Below are 19,953 nucleotides of genomic sequence, written 5' to 3' on the forward strand. Positions count from 1 at the left end.
ACACACACACACACACACCAATCTGCAACTGCCAAAACCATCCTGATCTTTCCAAGTGCCAGCTAATACAGGGCTCCCACGGTGGTTCTGCAGCTGGAAATGGAACGTTGGATAGGTTTACTCCCTACAACCAAAATTCCAGCTTTGCTGGGTGAGTTTCATATACAGCTTACCATGCTTCTAACCCTGAATTTCACTTTGCACATGTAGCTTTGCACTTGTCTTTCCACAAAGTTATGTGTATATATATATATATATATATATATATATATATGAAGCCGTTTCATTCAAGAATTTTTGTTCTGATGTCACCCTCTTGTGACCACACAGATGGCCAGCAGCGAGCGCTGTCCTGCAGCTGACCTCTCTACCTGAGCTTATCTGCACCAGTCAGTCTACGACTGTGAGTGGCGTCTCAGACTGGCCGACCTTCCCGCGGGTTACAGTGGCCTGAACTCGGCCTGTTATGTCTAGAGAGGCCAGCGGCTGCAGAGAATGCCCGAGGTTCCATCTGCCACGGCGAGGTCAACGGGAGGAAGGGTCAGAATCAGTGACCTCATCGGTCAGAAAAACGTGTCCTCTGTTTGAACCCGCTCTGGCCGCAAGCGAACACTCCACTGCTCTGCGTTACCATCGATTTATTTCTCCTCTTTTGCACCACAGGTTGGTTTGATACCAGTGTCTTCTCTTCACCTCCATCAATATATTCTCAACATCCCTTCCACCCACTTCATCGAATAAACGCGCGCGCGCACAATGGAACAATTTTTCGGTTCGAATCTCTGAACGATTGATTTCTGATCGGGTCATGCGGGAGGAGTCTTATCGATTCTGGTTAATTTAAACTGGAGCGTTTTCTGCAGAGGTGAATTATTATAGTGTAACAGAGAGGCCAGATTGTCATGGTCTGCCACACCTCCTCCTCACACACCGTGCGGCCACGTGCACGGAGTCGAGTGCGTTTCAGGTTCTGGCTCTGTTTAATTTTACGACACCAGCTTAGAACGTCAAAGTCGGCAGCAGCCACACCAGTTTTAAGAGATGACACCGAGGAGACGCTAAAGACTACAAACAGTCACACAAGCTGAGAAGTAAAACCTCTCCACGGCGACACGCTAACAGAAGCAAAAAAAAAAAAAACTCTCCGTGGCAAAACCCTAACACCCTCCAGGCCGTATAGCGCCCCATGACCTCGCCAATTGTACGTTACAGAACCATAAAAACGCCAGCGAGCCATCAGACACACAAACACACACATGGCAACAGCGAGCAGAAGGGAGACCTCTTACCTTCACACGTTTGTGGCGGGCCATCTTACACTCTGGAGACCTGGACTTTGTTAGGGTAGCTTTTCCTCTTGAAGATGAAGACTTTTGAAACGGTGGGTCACTTGCAGTGTGGGAAGCAGAGAATTTAAATAGGTGTTTATGTGTGTGCGTGCGTGTGTTTGGGGGATGGGGGTCTTCCAAGACGTCTTATTCCTCTTCTTGTCCTCTGTCCATCTCTGTGGCAACAGGCTCTTGTGTGGCTAAGGGGGACAATAGAGCAGAAGAAGGAGAAGAAGTGTTTAAAGACCAACAAGTGATTAATGATTTTTTCTTGTATAATTCTCACATTTTTCTTGAGAGGCTGCCCTTCTGTCCTATTATAAAGCAGCAAACAGTTTCCGAGGTGAGGGAAAGAAAACCAGCTGCCATTGAGAGCTGATAAAAAAGGGGAGATTTTTTTTATTTTTTTTTATTGTGCAATCCCCGCACGCAAATTCATTTATTTCGACTAGTGCTCAAGGGGGTTAGAGTATATTGTGACGATAGGTGCACGCGTGTCTATGTGTGAATATTGGGGAGAAAACCCAGTTTAGTCGTTTCAATATAGCATGAGTAGCAAAGGATTCATGGATCTGACACAATATCATCTAATGAAGATCGGAGCGGAGCCTGAGGCGCGCGCACACACACATTATATATATATATATATATATATATATATATATATATATATATATGTCGTCAACATGGTGTTTTTGTGAGGTGTGTGTTTTGACACCCAGGCTTCTTGCTTTGATATGAAAAAATAGATAAATGACTGAGGGCGTCGATGGCGTGAGGCCTGGGAGAAATCAACCAAGGAGTAATAGGGAATCTTTCCCGGACCGAGTATAAGGCGAGCGGCCCAATTTGGGGGGCAGGCTTTCTTTGTTTAAAGTTCATGGTGAAACGGCTATTTTCTCCCCTGCCTCCCCCTCCGCGCAGTCGCGGCGTGTTTTTTCGATACCTGTTCTGCGAACAGAAAATGAAAATGAATTCGGCAGCACCAGCTTCCAAAAGAAGCCATTCGTCTTGTTGATTATCTATTTGGTTGTCAGGGTTTGAGCTATGGCGCCGTCCCGCTCCTTCTTTGTAAGGTGGCAAAAAAAAAAGAAAAGGGTCGTGCACGCGCATCACCGGTGCACGACAAGCGAGCACAGCAAACATTACATTCATTAAAGCTGAGGCGCGCTGGAGCCCAGAAACTATTCATTTCATTTGGGTTCCGAAGCGACACCTCCGCAGCCCCTGCCCCCTCTCGCGCACCGGCCCGGTGCCGTCTGAGCAGCCGTTAAATTAACGGTAGATCGGTTGTGAAACGGAGGGACGGTTTGTGATTTAAAACGAGATTACAGGACGTAATGTACCAGCATCACTTACGACCGGGACCGATTCATCATTAGAACCCCTGATTTCTACAGACACACGCCTTGTTTGCGCGAACGCTCGTGCGTGCGCAGCACAAAGCAAACACATTAAATCCGCATTCCCCATGTGTGTCAATGATGGAATTAAATTGAGAAATACGTTTTGCAAAAACAGAAATGGGAACGAGGTTTCAGTCATTTATTTAAATTTCCATGAAATTATTTACAATAGAAGGACGATGAGGAAGCGACATCGGGTCGACGGTACCATTCAATATGACCATCAAATGAATTATTCTTTGGAATGTAACAGTGAAGGCAAATTATAAAGAAAAAGACAGAGTCATAGAGATAGACACAAGTGCGAGCATCGACGGCAGAGAAAACGCTTTTTAGTGGCTATCTTGTGGTATCGTTCAAAATAAAGTCTGTAGGTAATTAAATTACATTCTTAAATATTTCACATAAATGAAATGATTTCCATATACTTTTACTATCATAACTCCACACATTTTCAAAAATATAAACAAGCTATCACCTTGAAATTAAATCAGATGAGCACGAATAACGGATTACTGAGGTATCGTAAACTAATGTTCCCAAGCTTCCGTACCAGGTCTTTACCCTGTCCAAGTCCAAAAATGCCTCAAATGACAACTACTGTGAGCCACCGTCGGCTGCAGAGTATCTGCCACCACATTTCTCCATCAACAGTGTAAAGAATGGAACTGAAGAGCGAGTTCAGCTCGGCTTGTGAGGACGAGAGGAGTGTGAGCGAGAGATGAGGGTCTTGAACATTTTTACACCTGCGTCTTTAGGCGGGGGCAGAGGTTCGACTTTGCACCCGCAGGTAAACATGACAAATGTGCTCCGAGTTTGGCATGATTAAAGATGAGGACGAGGATCCATCTTCCTCGGAAACAACGCAAACACACGCGCGCTGCTCTAATGTCTTCCATGATCAGGAGCCGAAAATGTATGAAAGCCAAAAGAAAAGCCGCTGGGCTTTTTGTTCAGTAGCTCCAACTCCGTTCTCAATGGTGTGGTGACATGGTTCTACGGATCTGCCACATGACACAAGAACCTCACGTCCTCCTCCGATCCCTTCCAAGTGTGTGGTCCAGCGTGGGGGTATATGATGGGTAAAGGAAGGGGCAAACACACAGAGAGGTCCGACCAGGGTCCGGCTCTAGGAGCCGGTCAAAGCCGGGGAATTTGCGTGGTTCGTCCCAGAGCGGACCTTGGTGTTCGGCAGCTTGTGGTCTTTCTTCCATTTCATCCTCCGGTTTTGGAACCAGATTTTAATCTGCCTCTCTGAAAGACTAAGAGTGTGTGCGATTTCCACCCTGCGCCTGCGCGTCAGGTACCGGTTGTAGTGAAACTCCTTCTCCAGCTCCAAAACCTGCTGGCGAGTGTAAGCCGTCCGGGACCGCTTGGGTTCTCCTCCCGTGTAGCTGGAGCTCACTGTAGAAGAGAATCGCATGAATGTGTCAGAGACAACCGCACTCATCAAACAAGTCAAATACACACACATATGTTAATGCTGTCCAAGGACACGGCGCGCTTCTTTGACAGTTGAACCGGTGAGTTCATGTGTGTTTGCAGTGCACACATCTTCAGGTCAGGTGACCAGAGGCCCTGCAGCGCCTTCTGCTTGACAGGATTCTGGGGTCACTCGAGTTTGCGCACTCGACGACATAAAGAAGACGATCTCTTACGTCTCAGATAAAGATAAGGCAGCGGGGCAAAATGGCAGCTCCGGGTTGGTATGAACTGGAGTGGAGAATAAAGGAGGAGGGGCCGCCATTACACCGCACAAAAATAACCTCCCAGCAAGTAACAAGAGGCGCAAACGTGCTAGAAAGGATCGAATGCATCTAAAGAGATAACGATCCAGCTTGAACGTTTTGCGTTCCGGTGAGTTTGGAAAAAAAGCGTCGCAGCGAGCGCGCGTTGATTCCGCTCTACATTCAGCGAGGAACCCATAAAAGACTGCGGCTATTTGTTTTGACATTAGTCTTTTACGGCCAGCTCCATAAACAGCACGGATTCCGGCTGCTATAAAACTTCGCCTCCCTGGATCCTCGACGAGAGCTCGACAGAGAAGAGCACACCGTTTACACAAGCCCACCACTTAAAATCAAATTACCAAAGCATAAAAGCGAACTTATGAGGTCGCTCCGAGTTGTCATAAGGCAGGAATTAGTGCCCGGGATCCGACTGGAAAAAGGCACCTCGGCGGAGAGGTGCAATAAAAATTTATGGAGGGAGTAATTATATTGGCCCTGCAAACACACTGTCGTAAATCTGGATCCAAGGACTGGAGAGCGGAGAGGGAAGCCGCTGATCCAGAGCTGGACACCGAGCGGAGAGAGAGAGAAGTTACACTCACCAATGTTTACATGGACTTTCTTCATCCACGGGTAGACCACCGGGTCTTTGCGAGAGTTTAGTAGGGGTGACGTGCTCTGAGAGCGCGGCTGCTGCCCGCAGGAGGGTGGAGACGGCGGGCTCGGCGTTAGCGAGTCGCACGGCTGGCTCGGCTCCGGCACCTGAACGCACTGCAGACCGACGTGACCCCGGGGCGCTGAGACGGGCTGTCGGCTGCCTGGACACGGCGTGTACGGCGGCTCCACCCGCTGCTGCTGGTTTGGATGTGGCGGGTGATGGTAGAGAGAGTCCGACTCGAAGGCAGCGGGCTGCGGTCGCTGTGCGCTGTAGTAATCCGGAGAGTTGCTGGGTAGGTAGTCGCTATGAGAGTACTCCTCGCAAGGGGGGAACTTGGGGTCCACATAGTTGGAGTTGATCAAATAGGAGCTCATGGCCATTCACGTCACCCTTATTGTCAAATTGCACCGAGACGGAAAATATATATAACTAACATTTATATCTCATCCCTTTACCCGTCGCTTTTTCCTGGTCGCTTGAACCCTCCTACTTCTGTCAAGTGAACAAAGTTAACAAACCACGTGACGGCGGGCAGCCAATTGGCGCGACCCTGGGACCAAGCCCGGATGAGGAAAATGGATTAGGGGCGCGTGCGTGTTGGCGCCCGTCGTACGGCCTCACTCCAGAACACACGCGCATACAAACACGCTGTTATCCTTGCATTCCTTGAAAAAGTGTGGTCGAAGAGAAAGAAACAAAGAGGTGTGTGTGGCCGAGAGCGACGCGACACGCCCCCTCGTGCGCATGCGAGGCTCTAATGCCGAGGAGTGGGCAGCGCCAGTGTCAGAGACAAATCTGGTGTGTTTGGGATCGATAGAAAATTCATCAACTAATTCAGGTTGCGCGGCCTCCTAAATCACGGAGTTCTGCATTAGCACCCAGCAGCCGGGTTCGAACCTCAGACATTCCACAGAGCATGGAAACGGAGCCCTGCACCGCGCGCATGAATAATCCTGCTTCATTATGCTCCTGCGTTTGTGGACATCAACTATCCACGACTGCAGAAGGCTTCGTCCTTAGGCTGAGCAGAGAAACAACCTTTGTCTCCACCTGAATATCAAACGAGACGCTTTCTTTCAACTTATTGGAGTAATATAATATAATGTAATATAATGTAATATAATATAATATAATATAATATAATATAATATAATATAATATAATATAATATAATATAATATAATATAATATAATATAATATTGGAACAGGCATTTCAAACCCTCTTAAAAATAAATAATAATAATAATAAAAATTTTCAGTCGCTTTACCCCCAACGAAAGGTTCCGCTGTACATTTTTGAAGAAGACACAAAAAATGCTTATGCGAGATATTTACGAGTCAGTGCAATTACAAAGACGTAATAACAATAATTAAAAAAAAAACACTACAATCTCCATGTGCTCGTTGTGTATTTATCTACTATATTCTCCCCTAGAAGCGAATTTGTGATTGTTGTCGTGATTTTCACACAAATCCGGATCTACAGGGTAGATATAGAAGACAGTGGCTCTCTGGATGGGCTGAAGCACTCTTTTTTTTTTCACGTGACTTCCCTAGCCACTGTGGAATATTTCCACTGAATGTGTCCCCGACCCTTCACCTACGCCCGAGACCGGCAATAAATACACGACGCTCCGCCACCACCTGCAGCTTGGTTTTGTCCGCACCGCACTATAACATTATTTTTCGTTTATTCGTCTTGTTTAGTGCTTGTTTTTTTCTCTGTATATTTTCTATGTTATCAGAGCGCGTTATCCTGGTTTCCTCACTAGGAATAAAACGTTGGGCCTCTCAACAAAATACAGTATAGTCTCAGTAAGCGCAATATGCCTCTGGAGCCCAAACTTGTCATGAGCAGAACGATCTAAAAAAAAAGAAGAAGAATAAATGAGTGTGGACATCAACCGAGAAGCGTTCGAACAGAATGAACTCGATTTAAATTGAAGGGGAAATTAAATGATGTAGCGAAGAGAAGCTCTGTCCACTCACAAAATGGTTTTGACTGTAAACGGATTGAGTTATGAATAAATGCCATGTCACAACAGCAAAGAGAAACGCACGCGCAGATTCTAGCGTTTCAAAAGCCATCAAATAACACAACAACTAAGTCTATTGTAAAAAAAAAAAAAAAAAAAAAAACAAGGTTAAGAATAATTTGTCGATCTGAATGTAGTGAAAGAAAGCGAAGTACATTTAGAAAAATAAAATAAAATATATTTTGAAGTCTGCAAAGAACAATAAAACTTAAATACTAAATAATATCTATTAATAAAACAAATTAGCAGGTAGCACGGTATGTATCTCATTTTATTCTTATGGCGGTGACAATAAAAATCACCATTTCCACTTTGTTTCCAACCTTCTTGCAGCAATAACATTCATTCGACAAATTCAATAAAACAAAGATAACATGAATGTAGAGAATTTCACTGGTAACCTTGAAAACAAACGGCGACGCTCGAATAATCATGATTTATAAATGAGAACGGAAACGTCAGAACAGGAAGAAGACGCAGTGCCAGATATACAGAAATAGACCGAGCCACTGATGGACAAACAAAATCATCTCTCGAGTATTTTTTTTCTCCGTAAAACATGTCGATTATATTTTCTATTGCGCCAGAGCCTCGTCAACTTGACTGCCTCGGGTGTGTGTCATTTCAGATATCGATCAAGGTGTGTTTGGTCCGACATCTGTCTCTCTGCCTTCGATCAAGTTTGTCAACAGCTGTATTCATGTTAAGGTGGTAGGGGGCCCCTAAAGAAGGTGGGCGGTGGATATAGAGGCATTGTCTCCTTTTGCAAGGGTGGAGGGTAATGCAGAAGCCAGGTCTGACTCACACACACACACACACACACACCTGCACGCTCCATCATTCTTTTCTTACTTACTTTCCTTAGAAGCAATACAGTAAAAGGGTAAGCACAAAACGCAATGAAGTAATAATAAAACATTCCAGGAAACATAAGGCTGTGTATCACCTCAAAAAGACAAAAGGCAGGCGCAGTAATATGGCATAATTAATATTAAAGAGCCATCCAAAGAATCGTTTTCTGTAAAAATGGATCAACGACAAAAGTGGCAATGCTTCCATAGAACACTGAGCAAATACACTGCTACAACTATTACCACTGTTATTATTATTATTATTATTTTAATATTGTCGATCAACAACAATAACAATAATCCCACCTAAAGGCCTTACATTAAAAACCGGCTTAGTCAAAGAAAAGGTTGTACACACAATATGACTATTAGAATGATGCGTCAACATCTAACAAATGAGACAATACAAATAATCCTCCATTATTTTGTATTGACCTGATATCAAACGCCGAAGTAAGTCATCACTTCAAAACAAAGTAATGGAATCACGCTACTAGAAGATAAAACATAAATAAAACAATAATAACACCATTTAAAAGTGATAATGCGATCGATCATCCATTACAAATGTTGAAGTTCTGAACCCAGGTGATTCTGTCGTACATGCAACTAGGAAATCATCACCAACCTCATCATAGTAAACCTAAACGTTTAATAACAACAACAACAACAACAACAACAACAACATAATAATAATAATAATAATAATAATAATAATAATAATAATAATAATAATAATAATAATAATAATAATAACAATAATAATAATGATAATAATAATAACGATTATGATCATAATAATATTAATAATACAGTTTCGACATGTTTAAGGATACAATCGTATGGACCTACAGCAGCGCCTCAGACAGCAAATGCAGACATAATATGTGGCTTTTAAATCCGTATGTTTATGGCCAAAATCATCAACCACAGTTAACCCATAAATAACTATAAATAAATAATGTAAGAGTTTGGCTGATCGCAAGGTTGTATTCAAGAGTTCTTTGCCAAAGGAAAACGTAGCCTGAAAAATCACTAGGGTGGAAAACGTGCCCAAGAAAAATGTGTCGCGCGTCTATTGAAGGCGTTTGATGAATAAATCTTGATCCATCAGTCGCTTTATTGTCATGGTAAGTGTTGCACTGAGGTCACCAGATTAATTACAGCCGAGTTCAACACTATCTATCTATCCCTCTATCTATCTATCTCTCTCTCTCTCTCTCTCTCTATCTATCTATCTATCTATCTATCTATCTATCTATCTATCTATCTATCTATCTATCTATCTATCTAAATTTCAGACATACATTTGGATTGCTATAACAGCAGAGGAAGAAGTGGATCCCATGTGACAAGTGATACGAGAAAAAAGCACCTGCCATACAAACGTCTGTGCGCGTGCAATTAGACCCGCGCACGCCCGCGGTCTCTCTCTCTCTCTCTTTCTCTCTCTCTCTCTCACACACACACACAGTGATACGCAAACATATCTCGCAGTACAAATGTCGTTACTCACTCCGTTGCGAGAGTGTACCATCTCTTCGTGCACGGCCCGCGTCACTTCCAACAATTGTCCCTTTTATGGGAATTAATTCCTCTTCTTTCTGGCCGTCCTCGTTCTCACTGCAGTCCACTGAAGCCCAGCGTTCACGTCGGTCACTTCTTGTCGTCCACGTTTTTCTCGCCTCCTCGGCAAAGCCACTGCCATCTCAGTGAGAATAAACTGACGGTGTTTCCGCGTGACTCCCACCTCTCGATGGAAGCCGAGAAGAATCGAAATCGCCACCAGGTGAACTAAACGGTAACGATAAGTCACACGGACGGACGCGTCAGAGGCGAGCTCCAAGGGAGATGGATCCACACCCCGGTGGAACTCCGGTGCGGACTGTTCCCTTGTGTAAAAGAGAGCTGTTTGAGCAGTTGGGAGACCAAGCGGAGACTGTGGTCTCTTTAAGGCATTAACTCTGTGTGTGTGAGTGTGGCGTGAGCGCGCGCGTGTGTGTGGACTTAAGTTTTCAGATTAATCTGCCACTTTGGCACACTCTTTGTTTCACGGGAGAGGCATGTCACCCCACGTCCCTGGTCCACATTTCAATATCTCCGAGACTGGATGACCTTCCGTTCACCCCGACCACAGCGCCCCCTCCTCACCACACTTCCACACCCTTTCTCCCCCCCGCCCCCCTCCTGTCATTGTGCCTGTGTCTCTCCGTCATCCCAAATTGAGTTGAAGTCATTACCTTGAAGAAAAATGGATCTTCCAAGATCATTGCTCCCGTTTCCTTTTGTTGTGTGGCAGAAACGAAGCACCATCACTCCACACACACACACATGTGAATTGCAGTGCACATCCAGCAGCACAAAAAGAGCCAGTGAGGGTGAAGAGCTGCACGGGTGTCAGGTGAATCTACCACAGGATCAACACAAGTTGGTTCACTGAGTGAGGAGAAGCCAGATGTCCCCACATTTCTACTGAGCTACGTGTCCTGACACATTCTCTTGTTTAACCCTATAACTGGGATGGATGATGGGTAATACATTTACTGGGTTGTTTAACTACCGTATGGAAGCTGACACCACCATTTCTGCAACAACTCAACATTAAAAACTACTTTCCCAATGACTACAAAGTCGATCAAAATGATGAAAATGGCCTCAACAATAACACAAAAAGGTTCAGTATTTAACATGCTAGGTTGTGACACTCACTGACTCACTTGTTTTTCATTAGATCAACACACACGTATCTTCAAATCCTCAATAAGATTGGCAAAATGTCAGCGATCCAAAAGACACCAGAACACAGCATGTAGATCACAGGGTTAGGGTTAGGGTTAGGTCGGGTTTACCACTGTTTATTCTAGACTTTTTGGAAAGAGGAAACGTTGGATCTGCCTAAACTATCCTGACATGATTTAAGGTCACACTTAACAATGGTCTTCTTCATGCACTCATTGTAAGATGTTGCCATTTCATTACATCAGACATGCAAACCTGCACCCCCATGCTATAATGTTGCCATACCTGTCAACTTATATGTTTTCCCCGTATTCTATACGTTTTTTTTGACTGACGTTTCACACCAGACCGATATCGACTCATCAGTTTCGGATCCAAAACGGATCGTCGCTGACGACGGTCGACGCATCATACTAGCAAAAGTTGTCCTCATGCGCATTGCACTGTGGCCCACATCCGTTGTTTTGAATTGTGTTGCAAGAGGAATCATTCAGAGAAAAATCATAGAAGTAAAGTATGAAAGAATCGGAATTACCACCTAGTAGGAGGAGAAGAGGACAAGGAAGAATTCTTTATTTTAAAACATGCTGCGCATGGTAAATGTAAGAGCCTTTATATATGTTATCTTTGCTATCATTTTCCAGTATATTGTCTGTCTTGCTGTGATGTAAATAGTAATAATAAAATATTAAAATGCGCCGCAATTCTGTTTGTAAGGTGTCTTTTCAATTTATAAGGGGAATTGCTCCAGTATTGGTTGCTCCAGATAATGTCCAGATAATGTCCACAAAGAAAAAATATCAGGGACTACTGCAACAAAACTTTCTCTCGCAGGCACACACAACTCATCTTTTGACGGTATAAAAAGAAAACGGCCATTGAGGTTCATGGATGTGACAAAGGATGTCCTGAAGAGGACTGAGATTATCTGAGTGGGAAAATGCTGGAATACAAAGAATGTATTAATCCAAGATGGCGTTCTACTCACAATGCAACATGCTACACCACTAAACTAGGATGAGAACAGGAACATGTTGGGTGAGGATTTTGTCTATGACAATGGGATTGCGGAAAAGATGAGAGTGAAAAATGAAGCTTGACATGATTCGCCTATGAACCACAGGCCGTAATAAGAAATTATCTCCACAAATATTCACAGAATATATGGAACTGAAGCATTCCAGTCCAGAACTGGAGGAGTCGATTTAAAGCAGGTTCTTAGATGGAAGAATTAGCCACAAAGAAATAGTCAACCTAGAGCGAGTGTTCTCATTTATAATTAGAAATGGGAGTACTGGTGTCTGTTCTGAAAAAATAAAGCATTCATTTGGCTGTCGAAAGCATCAGATAAGCAGAGTCATATTTTTGGAGCAGATACGTCTTTAACTCTTGACAGGCTGCTGATAAGAGGAGAGGAAGAGCGCTGCGGGTCTCACATTATTGATGACCGAGGTATTTACAGAAACCAGCCCGGGTCCTGACTTTGGGACTGGACATATCTAAACAATGCATGTTCACCGACACTGCTGAGGGTGGCATTTGCATGTTTGAACAGTTACCCGCTGCTAATATTCTAGCCAAATATCAAATCACATGTCATTACTGGGACATCACTAGCCAAGGTCATAAACACACAGGGAGACACGCACGTCCTCTCTGCGTCACGCATCTATTTTCTCTCTCACTCCTCAGTCAGAACTTCACCTCCGAAGCACCTCTTGCTATCTTCCCCCCCAATCCTCCTCCATTTACTCCTCTACCTTTGATATCCAGCCATTGGTCAAGACTGACTGAGTGCAGGCGGGAGCTGGCGCTGAACTTTCAACCTTTCAACTCCATGAACCTCGTCCTCCGTCTCCCCAGCCGGCATTGGACGACTCCAATGCCGGCTGGCGCAATCACCCTGGGGTTACTTCAGCTTGTAAGGCAGAAAAAATGTATCCCAAAAATCATCATCCGACGTCTTTAGTGCGTCCAAAGGGGTCGTATTGACAAGAGAGCGTAACGTTCAATCTCTGCTGAGACCAAGGAGAGCTGCCAGGAAGGAGCGAGCGGAGAGGGATCCGGGGGACGCGCACCATCCTCCTGGTCTAAAGCGAGCTCTGGTGGCGAGAGTGGCGAGCTACACGACTCTGGCACAAGGATCCGCGTCAGCTTTTTATCCCATCAAAATATATGAACCTTGTTCGGGGCCGCCACTGCAGTTGAGTCATACGGTGGCTCAGGCAAGTCATTTAATATAGCACTATCTCAAGGGGTGAACTTTAATTGACATTACTCTGTTAAAGCTGCAGAGCATCACCTCACTGCTGGATCAATACACAGCGACCTTCTCTTACTGCCAGCGAGGCAACACCACTCCTTAACATGTCACAACCAGGCGGATATTAAAATGTCACTCCACCTCAAAGAAAATTCATACACATGCGCGCATGCGTGTGTCTTTTGTGAGTGTTTTAAAACGCTTTTCCCAACCAAATAAAAGAGATATAAATCACAAGCGCAAGGATTTCAGTGTCAGCTGAAAAATGCAAAAGTTACATTCATGGGTCAGTGTTAACATACTGAATACTCTTGTGTTGTATTAGTGGGAACTAATTCTAGGTATTCTAGTCGTTTCTCAGGGTCCTCAGTCTGTCCAAGTTTCTCACTGACGTGAGGGAAAACTTTCATTCGATCCGGAAATGGGAGACATTGGTGAGTAAATAGAAGCAACCAGTTGTTTTTTCCTGAGGTCAACAGAGTGGGCCCGCGCATGCGTTACACCCGTCTGTCTGCTGACCTCCCGATGACTCCTGTTGGTGCATTATTCATGAGCCGTGGCCGAGCGGTTCCCCCCATCAGCATTCAGGAGACGCACTGCCACGGAAACGTCGAACTAAAGCAATCACAGGAGCACTTATGTGGGAACACACGGTGTGTGTGTGTGTGTGTGTGTGTGTGTGTGTGTGTGTGTGTGTGTGTGTGTGTGTGTGTGTGTGTGTGTGTGTGTGTGTGTGTGTGTTTATGGCAGCTTCTCTGGGTCACTCACCTCAGGTCTGGTCTATACCGCAGACAAACAATCCGAAAGCATCACAACACTTTCAGTTCATCTCAGGAGCAGGAAACGGTGGTTTACTCAGCTCACGCATCAAGCAGCCCGCGCAGAGAAGGACACGTCACAGACCCGGGATGGGTTGAACCCTCCTCCAGTAAATACATTCACACATCAAAACAACCAAGTCAAATGAATATACGATCTCACGTCTCATATCCCGACAAGAAAGGGAGCTGCAACTGCATTTGAGTCATGTGGCATGGCATGTATTTCACATGAGTGCGGCGCGTCCCCGCTCGTCCGCGTAGAGATGCGACAGAGGGTGTTCCTGTATCATCATTAGAAGGAAGACGTCGTTGAAAAAAGGAATTTTTTCGCCTTCCTGTTTACAGAACTGAAACTTCCTCAAAGATCCCCCACATGCACACGCACAAACACATTCGTACACGCATTGATAATTGAGTGCTGTATGGCTGTAGGACAAACAACAGGGGGTTCGTCATAATACAGCAAATAAAAACGCAGGTTATTATTATTATTATTTGTAGTAGTAGTAGTGGTGGTGGTAGCAGTGGTACTATTAGTAATATTAGTTTAGAAGCCGTTAATGACACCACAATGATATGAATGAATTATTTTTAAGTTGATATCACATGGCTACATAGTTGTAGCGAAGTCAGTAATTATTCTTAGGCTATACAGATTGAAAAGGAGCAGAGTGAAGAACAGGTCTTGTAATTTCTGACACTTCCACTTTCCTCATTTTTCAAACAGTGGTTGTGTATAACTGCGTTCTTTATGTTGTGTTGTGTGTCATTTTACCGCTACTGTCAGTGAGTTGCCCGCTACAATGTACCAGCCTGTTTATATATAATTTTTCTTTAAGATGAATTGCGGAATTTTACACAAATAAGTATAAAAACAAGCCATGACAGAATGGAAAGCATCCTTCTCTCGGTTTCACAAGAAATGCCTTTGTTCCACGAGTGGTGTGGCATCGGTTAAAAAAAAAAGCCTCGTGTAAAATCGTGCTCTGTTCGTCAAAGAGCAGGGATTACGCCAGCACTCTTTAGTCAAGTAGCGGCTACTGTAAATATTGTAAGAGCAGGATTATGTCTAGAAATAAGATACTTAGTACAGTGAGAAACATTCATTGAACTGCTCCAGCGCTGGTTTTGAGTACATCCCGTTAAGGCTGCGACCCTGACCAGCTGGCCAGGAATGTCAGTGACTCAGACATCTACACGTACGGTCACTCACAAAGCTTTCATATATATATATATATATATATATATATATATATATATATATATATATATATATATATATATATATATATATATATACGAATAACGAATATTCGTTCGAAAATGCATTTCTGATCATGGCACACACACATCACTGGAGTTCAGATATATAAATTCAATATATATTTATATATTTCAAAGAGTGTGCTCGTCATTACGTGTGATCTCAGCATGCAGTGGAGATATAGCGCATTGGTCTCATAAAAGCAGGTTTAACACATGACGCAGCTACGGTCACCATCTAGTACATTCAACCATCATTATTTAATATACACTATCTATATATCGGTTAGACTGGGTACGCACGAGAAAGAACAGCAGTAAGAATGAGTGACAAGCTGGTTACTTCCCCACTTCCCTGGCCTACTTACAAGCGGCACTACTCACTGTGCTCTGGCCCTGTCTCTCCAGCAAGCTCAACCGAGTTCCAAACTGAGGCTCCTCCGCGTGTCAACAAAAAATGATCCGATAAAAGAGGCCTTTCCTCACTTACATCCACGCACACTGCCTCCCTCTCTCCCTCCGTCTTCGCTTTACTGACCCCTTTAGGATCCCCGCGAAGCCGTTAAACCGTCACTTGCTCTCTAGAATGTGAAATATATTGTACATTGTCAACTCCCCAAAACCATAAAACTAACTTTATGGACCCCACGTGATCAGGAGAGAACCAGTGAGAGGTATGGATCAGTGGCCAGTCTGAATTTTTACGACGTAACTTGAGGATAAAAACCTCCATCCGTTTAACATATTGAAATGTCAATGCTATTTTTATGCTGTGGCCCAGCTCAAAACGGTCCCAAAAACACATACACACGATGTAGATGCACCCAAATAGGGCTCGGACCTTAAACCCACCACAGCACCTCCGAATCAGCAGTGGTAAGTGCATATGTGCTTCTGTTGTTCAGTGGTAAATCGGGATAATGTAACTGGTTTCGCCTGGATCGAAATGGCGAACAGAAAAGTGGAGTCGTCTCCTGTTGTTGGTTGGTTGTGGGGCGAATGCGTCCGAAGAGAGTCGTATAAAACGTCTTAAATGAGGGAAAAATAATAATTAATTAAATATATATTTTTTGCTCTCCAAGTCATCAATGAGGAATATTCTTACCACGAATACATGTTTATCAATTTTTAAGTGGACAGATAACAGTCCTTCGATACACATTTCGTTTTGACGAGTAACTTTATTTTTTTTAATCCATTTTAACTCTGTGATACAAATAAAAAAAACAGCCTGGGTTGTAAAGGCCTTGGACGACACACACGCACGCGCACACACACACAAACTGGAACGACAGCCAACTTGTCACATAAAAAAATTACATCTATGTACATCCTCTTTGGGTCCAATAGTTACAACATGAATATACAGATACACGTTTCAGAATAACATACACATAATAAAGTAAATAACACAGTAACCTAGACGTAAAGGACTTAAGGCACGATACACGCGGTTGCTACTGGCAAGTAAATACTTATGCAATAAGAAACTTCCAATAAGAGCTTTCATGCTAACATTTAGTCACACATTCAAATATAAAATGTTGAAACACACAACGACAAGTCTAGGTAGCATGGTTGTTAGGTAGTATTTCTATTCTGTCCATCACAAAATACGACCACCAACACCCTCCTGTGTCTGTACAGGAGCCAGTACCACACGAATTTCCCTTTGCTCTAACATGCTGGACAACTCAAAAGTGCTTGCTGTGTAACGCGTTTTGTTTTGCCTAATTTGACGTCTGGCTTTTCTTCATCAGTCACTCCTTCTTGCTGGCTCGTCAAGTTTCCTCACTGTTTTCATTAGGACAGAAATAGACCCAGCGTGGTTGACGGATCCTTCGGGCTGGCCTGGGTTTTTTTCCCCTTCTTCTTCTATGGCTGGAAGGCGCTCCCGGCGCTTGCCATACTCATTCCCTTCAGCTTATTGTCCTTCTTCCATTTCATCCTCCTATTCTGGAACCAGATCTTGATCTGTCGCTCCGTCAAACAGAGTGTGTGCGCGATCTCGATCCGCCGCCTGCGCGTTAGATACCGATTAAAGTGGAACTCCTTTTCCAGTTCGAGGGTCTGGTACCGGGTGTAGGCCGTCCTGGCCCGCTTTCCATCAGGGCCCGTCATATCTGAGGGTTTGGAATAGAGCTGTTACATGTGTAGCGGGTGTCATCAGCTTTATAATGATTTCAAACGAGTGTAACATAGAGACTAGAGACGTATGTTTTCATGACAACGAGCAGTCAGCCACAGGTGTCTCCGCGTTAGATTGCTACAGTGAATAAAAGAAAAATCTAGGTCGCTTTGCATTTTCCTGATTTCCTCCATCGGCGTGTTTTTATTTGCCTCCTTACTGTTCTGTTTGCAAATCACTTTTCGGCGCCTCCTTCCATGCGCTTTTACGACCTCGCTCTGCTCCTCTACTAATAAAACCCACACGTAATAACGCGTTTGAAAGCAGCGCTTCTAAAGGCTGCAGTCTGGGTTTCCACTCCTCAGTGCTGCTCAGTCTGCTGGGGCTCCAGCTCCCCGGATTGCCGCTTCTCTGGCAGATTTATGACTCTTTTGTGAAATTCTCACAGATAAAAAAGGAATGAAGTCAAAGGGGCAAACCTACAAGAGGGCATTGTTTTTAAACGGTGCCCTGCGTCCCTGGAATCTTGTGGAGACTATTTCACTTGACCGATTAAAACAGTCTGAACACGAATAAACTGACTTCGGTTTCGTTAATATTCACGTGATGTTAACCCAGGAGTCCCCGCTGTGATAATTCGGAGGCAGCCGTGGCTAATTCTGTCACTTTCAGGGTTCGACAAGCAAATTGTTCTCACGTCTAGCAGAACAACACCGCGACTGTGGATTCTACAAAAACACAACGTGAAGACACGGGCTTGTTTGAAGAAGATTGAACAGTAAACACGTGTACCATGGCTTATGTGGAGCTTTCTCATCCACGGGAATATCTGTGGGGTCTGAACCTCACAGCCCGCTGTGGAAGTGGCGTCTGAACCTGCCATGGCGACCTCCTGCTTGTGCGCGGGTTTGGCGTGTCCGGTCCGGGTGGACTGACTGTGCTGGAGCTCCTCTTGCTCCGGCGAGTCGTCGTCCAGCTCTGTGAATCGTTGTCCGGTCGAGGAGGTGGGCGAAAGAATCGGGGAGCTGAGGTTTCTGTTTCCCGGCGGTACGGAACGCGCAGATGCGCACTCCGTCGCCAGTTTGATGTCGCCACAGCTGGGTGAGACGAGGGCGTCCGCGGCGAGCGAGCAACTGGAGGGCTGTCGGAAGCCACGCTGCGTCGCGGGTGAGCCGAATCCCCGGGAGTCCCCGACCACCGAGCCGCCTCCGAAGTGTTCTCCGGAGCTGCTGGCGCCGCGGCTGCTGACAGTCAGGTCCATTCCATTGTAGCTGTAACCGTAAGAGCCGGTCGCCTGGTGCATGGTGGTGGCGGCGGAGGACTCCCTGAACGTCGCTCCGTTCATCGCTCCGCCGGTGGCTCCATAATTTAGCAGCTGATAGTCGGGGCCATTAGGGTAGCGGCCAGAGAACGAATTCACAAAGTACGAGCTCATTTAGGTTGTTTCAGATAGTTGCAGGTTTGCAGTTGAGGATGGAGGGGCGCTTGATTTGTTAGATTTCGCTAGGTCGTTATAACGCGGTACTTTCAACGATTTATGACGTATTAGTGAATTATGGCGCTGCACTGTACTTGCTTTTTAGCTTTGTATGAGCCGTGGAAATATGGGGGCGGGGTGGTGTGTGTGTGTGCGCGTGAGGGGGGAGGTGATGGGTGAGGTGAGGGAGGAGAGAGACACACGGAGGGGAGGGGGCGCGATCACGTGCTTTTGTTGACCAGTCGTAAATTCTCGCCGATGACTTCGGAGGGGTAATTCATGCTCTGGGCTTTCTAATGATGCAAGGATGGGCGGAGAAAGCTGACGCTGCCTCCCTCCTTCTCTCTTTCGCTCACCCTCCCAAGCCACGCAGAGGTGTCGGGCCTAAGCTCGGGGCGCCACCTACTGCACACAGCATTTGGTGCAGAGACAAGTTCAGTTGAGGATTCCGATTTTGCTCATGATTTGAGGGAATGTATAGGTAAATAAACAATGAAACCAACCAATGAAAATAACAAGTGGAGAAAAACCCTACCTATAAAAGTGCCATGCAGAACTTTAAACGGAAAAAGCAATGCAACGGTGATCTAAACCAAACAGCGAATATGTGTTCATTACGTATTCGTACTATCGCAAGTTGACACTTAATATCACCCTAAGCATAACACACATAACACTAAAGCGGCGTCACAATAGCTACAGCTGTTCAGAGAAGTTTGTTGCCATATCGACAGTATTGTAATAACACGTCGTTACATTGTCAAAGAAACATTACAATCGGTCAAGCCCAGTTGGTAAGATTGATAGCTAAATAAAATAAAATAAAAAGATAGAAAACGAGGAAGCGAAAGGGAGAGAAACACCCGTACATCCATTTATATCCCTGCACACGCAGTGATCTGGATATCTTCATGTATCCCATGGTTCGGCCCACGCACACATATGCGTGTCAAACAGAGCGCGCAGTGTCCCCCTCTCCACCTCGCCCTCGCGCACACACACGCACGCACGCACACAAGCCGTGGAATCAACAAATCATAAATCAGCAGATTTCCATCCATTGTGGACGTCAAAGATCAGGTCTAACATTCTTCGTCTACAGATGGAAGGCTGCAGGCCTAAAGGAAGACAGGAGGGAATGGAAGCCCGAAAACGAAAGACAGAGAAATATTGGGAGGGGGTCGGGGGAGGTGGGGTCTGGGAAAGAACATGCACATCGGTGTGTGTGTGCACGCGCATGTGTGCTTGTAGT

General features: G+C 45.0%; 3 protein-coding genes across 3 annotated transcripts in view; all 3 read right to left on the reverse strand.

Annotated features, from left to right (window-relative positions):
- Nucleotides 1–9,923, reverse strand: part of hoxb3a (homeobox B3a) — a 33,864-nt gene extending 23,941 nt beyond the window's left edge. Inside the window, exons 1-2 of the mRNA XM_053852401.1 lie at nucleotides 9,527–9,923; nucleotides 1,290–1,528 (exon numbers count right to left, since the gene is read on the reverse strand). The gene's annotated coding sequence lies outside the window, so the exon portion shown is untranslated. The remainder of the gene's footprint in view (nucleotides 1–1,289; nucleotides 1,529–9,526) is intronic.
- On the reverse strand, nucleotides 2,871–5,742 carry hoxb4a (homeobox B4a). The gene is made up of 2 exons (XM_053852411.1): nucleotides 5,067–5,742; nucleotides 2,871–4,138 (listed from the first exon to the last, which is right to left on the reverse strand). Exons 1-2 carry the CDS (start codon nucleotides 5,500–5,502, stop codon nucleotides 3,864–3,866), a joined length of 711 nt encoding a protein of 236 aa, XP_053708386.1. The 5' UTR covers nucleotides 5,503–5,742; the 3' UTR covers nucleotides 2,871–3,863.
- Nucleotides 9,924–16,361: 6,438 nt separating the features above from the next.
- On the reverse strand, nucleotides 16,362–18,758 carry hoxb5a (homeobox B5a). Its single transcript, XM_053852405.1, has 2 exons — nucleotides 18,017–18,758; nucleotides 16,362–17,219 (listed from the first exon to the last, which is right to left on the reverse strand). The coding sequence occupies exons 1-2, from the start codon at nucleotides 18,657–18,659 to the stop codon at nucleotides 16,972–16,974; spliced, it is 891 nt and encodes a 296-aa protein (XP_053708380.1). The 5' UTR covers nucleotides 18,660–18,758; the 3' UTR covers nucleotides 16,362–16,971.
- Between the last annotated feature and the right edge of the window lie 1,195 nt (nucleotides 18,759–19,953).

The sequence above is a fragment of the Synchiropus splendidus genome, chromosome 19 (genome assembly GCF_027744825.2).
Source record: "Synchiropus splendidus isolate RoL2022-P1 chromosome 19, RoL_Sspl_1.0, whole genome shotgun sequence".
Taxonomy (NCBI): domain Eukaryota; kingdom Metazoa; phylum Chordata; class Actinopteri; order Syngnathiformes; family Callionymidae; genus Synchiropus; species Synchiropus splendidus.

Excerpts from the sequence above, each read along its gene's own strand:
- hoxb4a (XM_053852411.1), bottom strand. The coding sequence starts at position 5,502 with ATGGCCATGAGCTCCTATTTGATCAACTCCAACTATGTGGACCCCAAG. Across the intron at positions 4,139-5,066 it reads GAAAGTCCATGTAAACATTG|TGAGCTCCAGCTACACGGGA; the intron begins GTGAGTGTAACT and ends TCTCTTCTACAG.
- hoxb5a (XM_053852405.1), bottom strand. The coding sequence starts at position 18,659 with ATGAGCTCGTACTTTGTGAATTCGTTCTCTGGCCGCTACCCTAATGGC. Across the intron at positions 17,220-18,016 it reads AAAGCTCCACATAAGCCATG|ATATGACGGGCCCTGATGGA; the intron begins GTACACGTGTTT and ends CCAAACCCTCAG.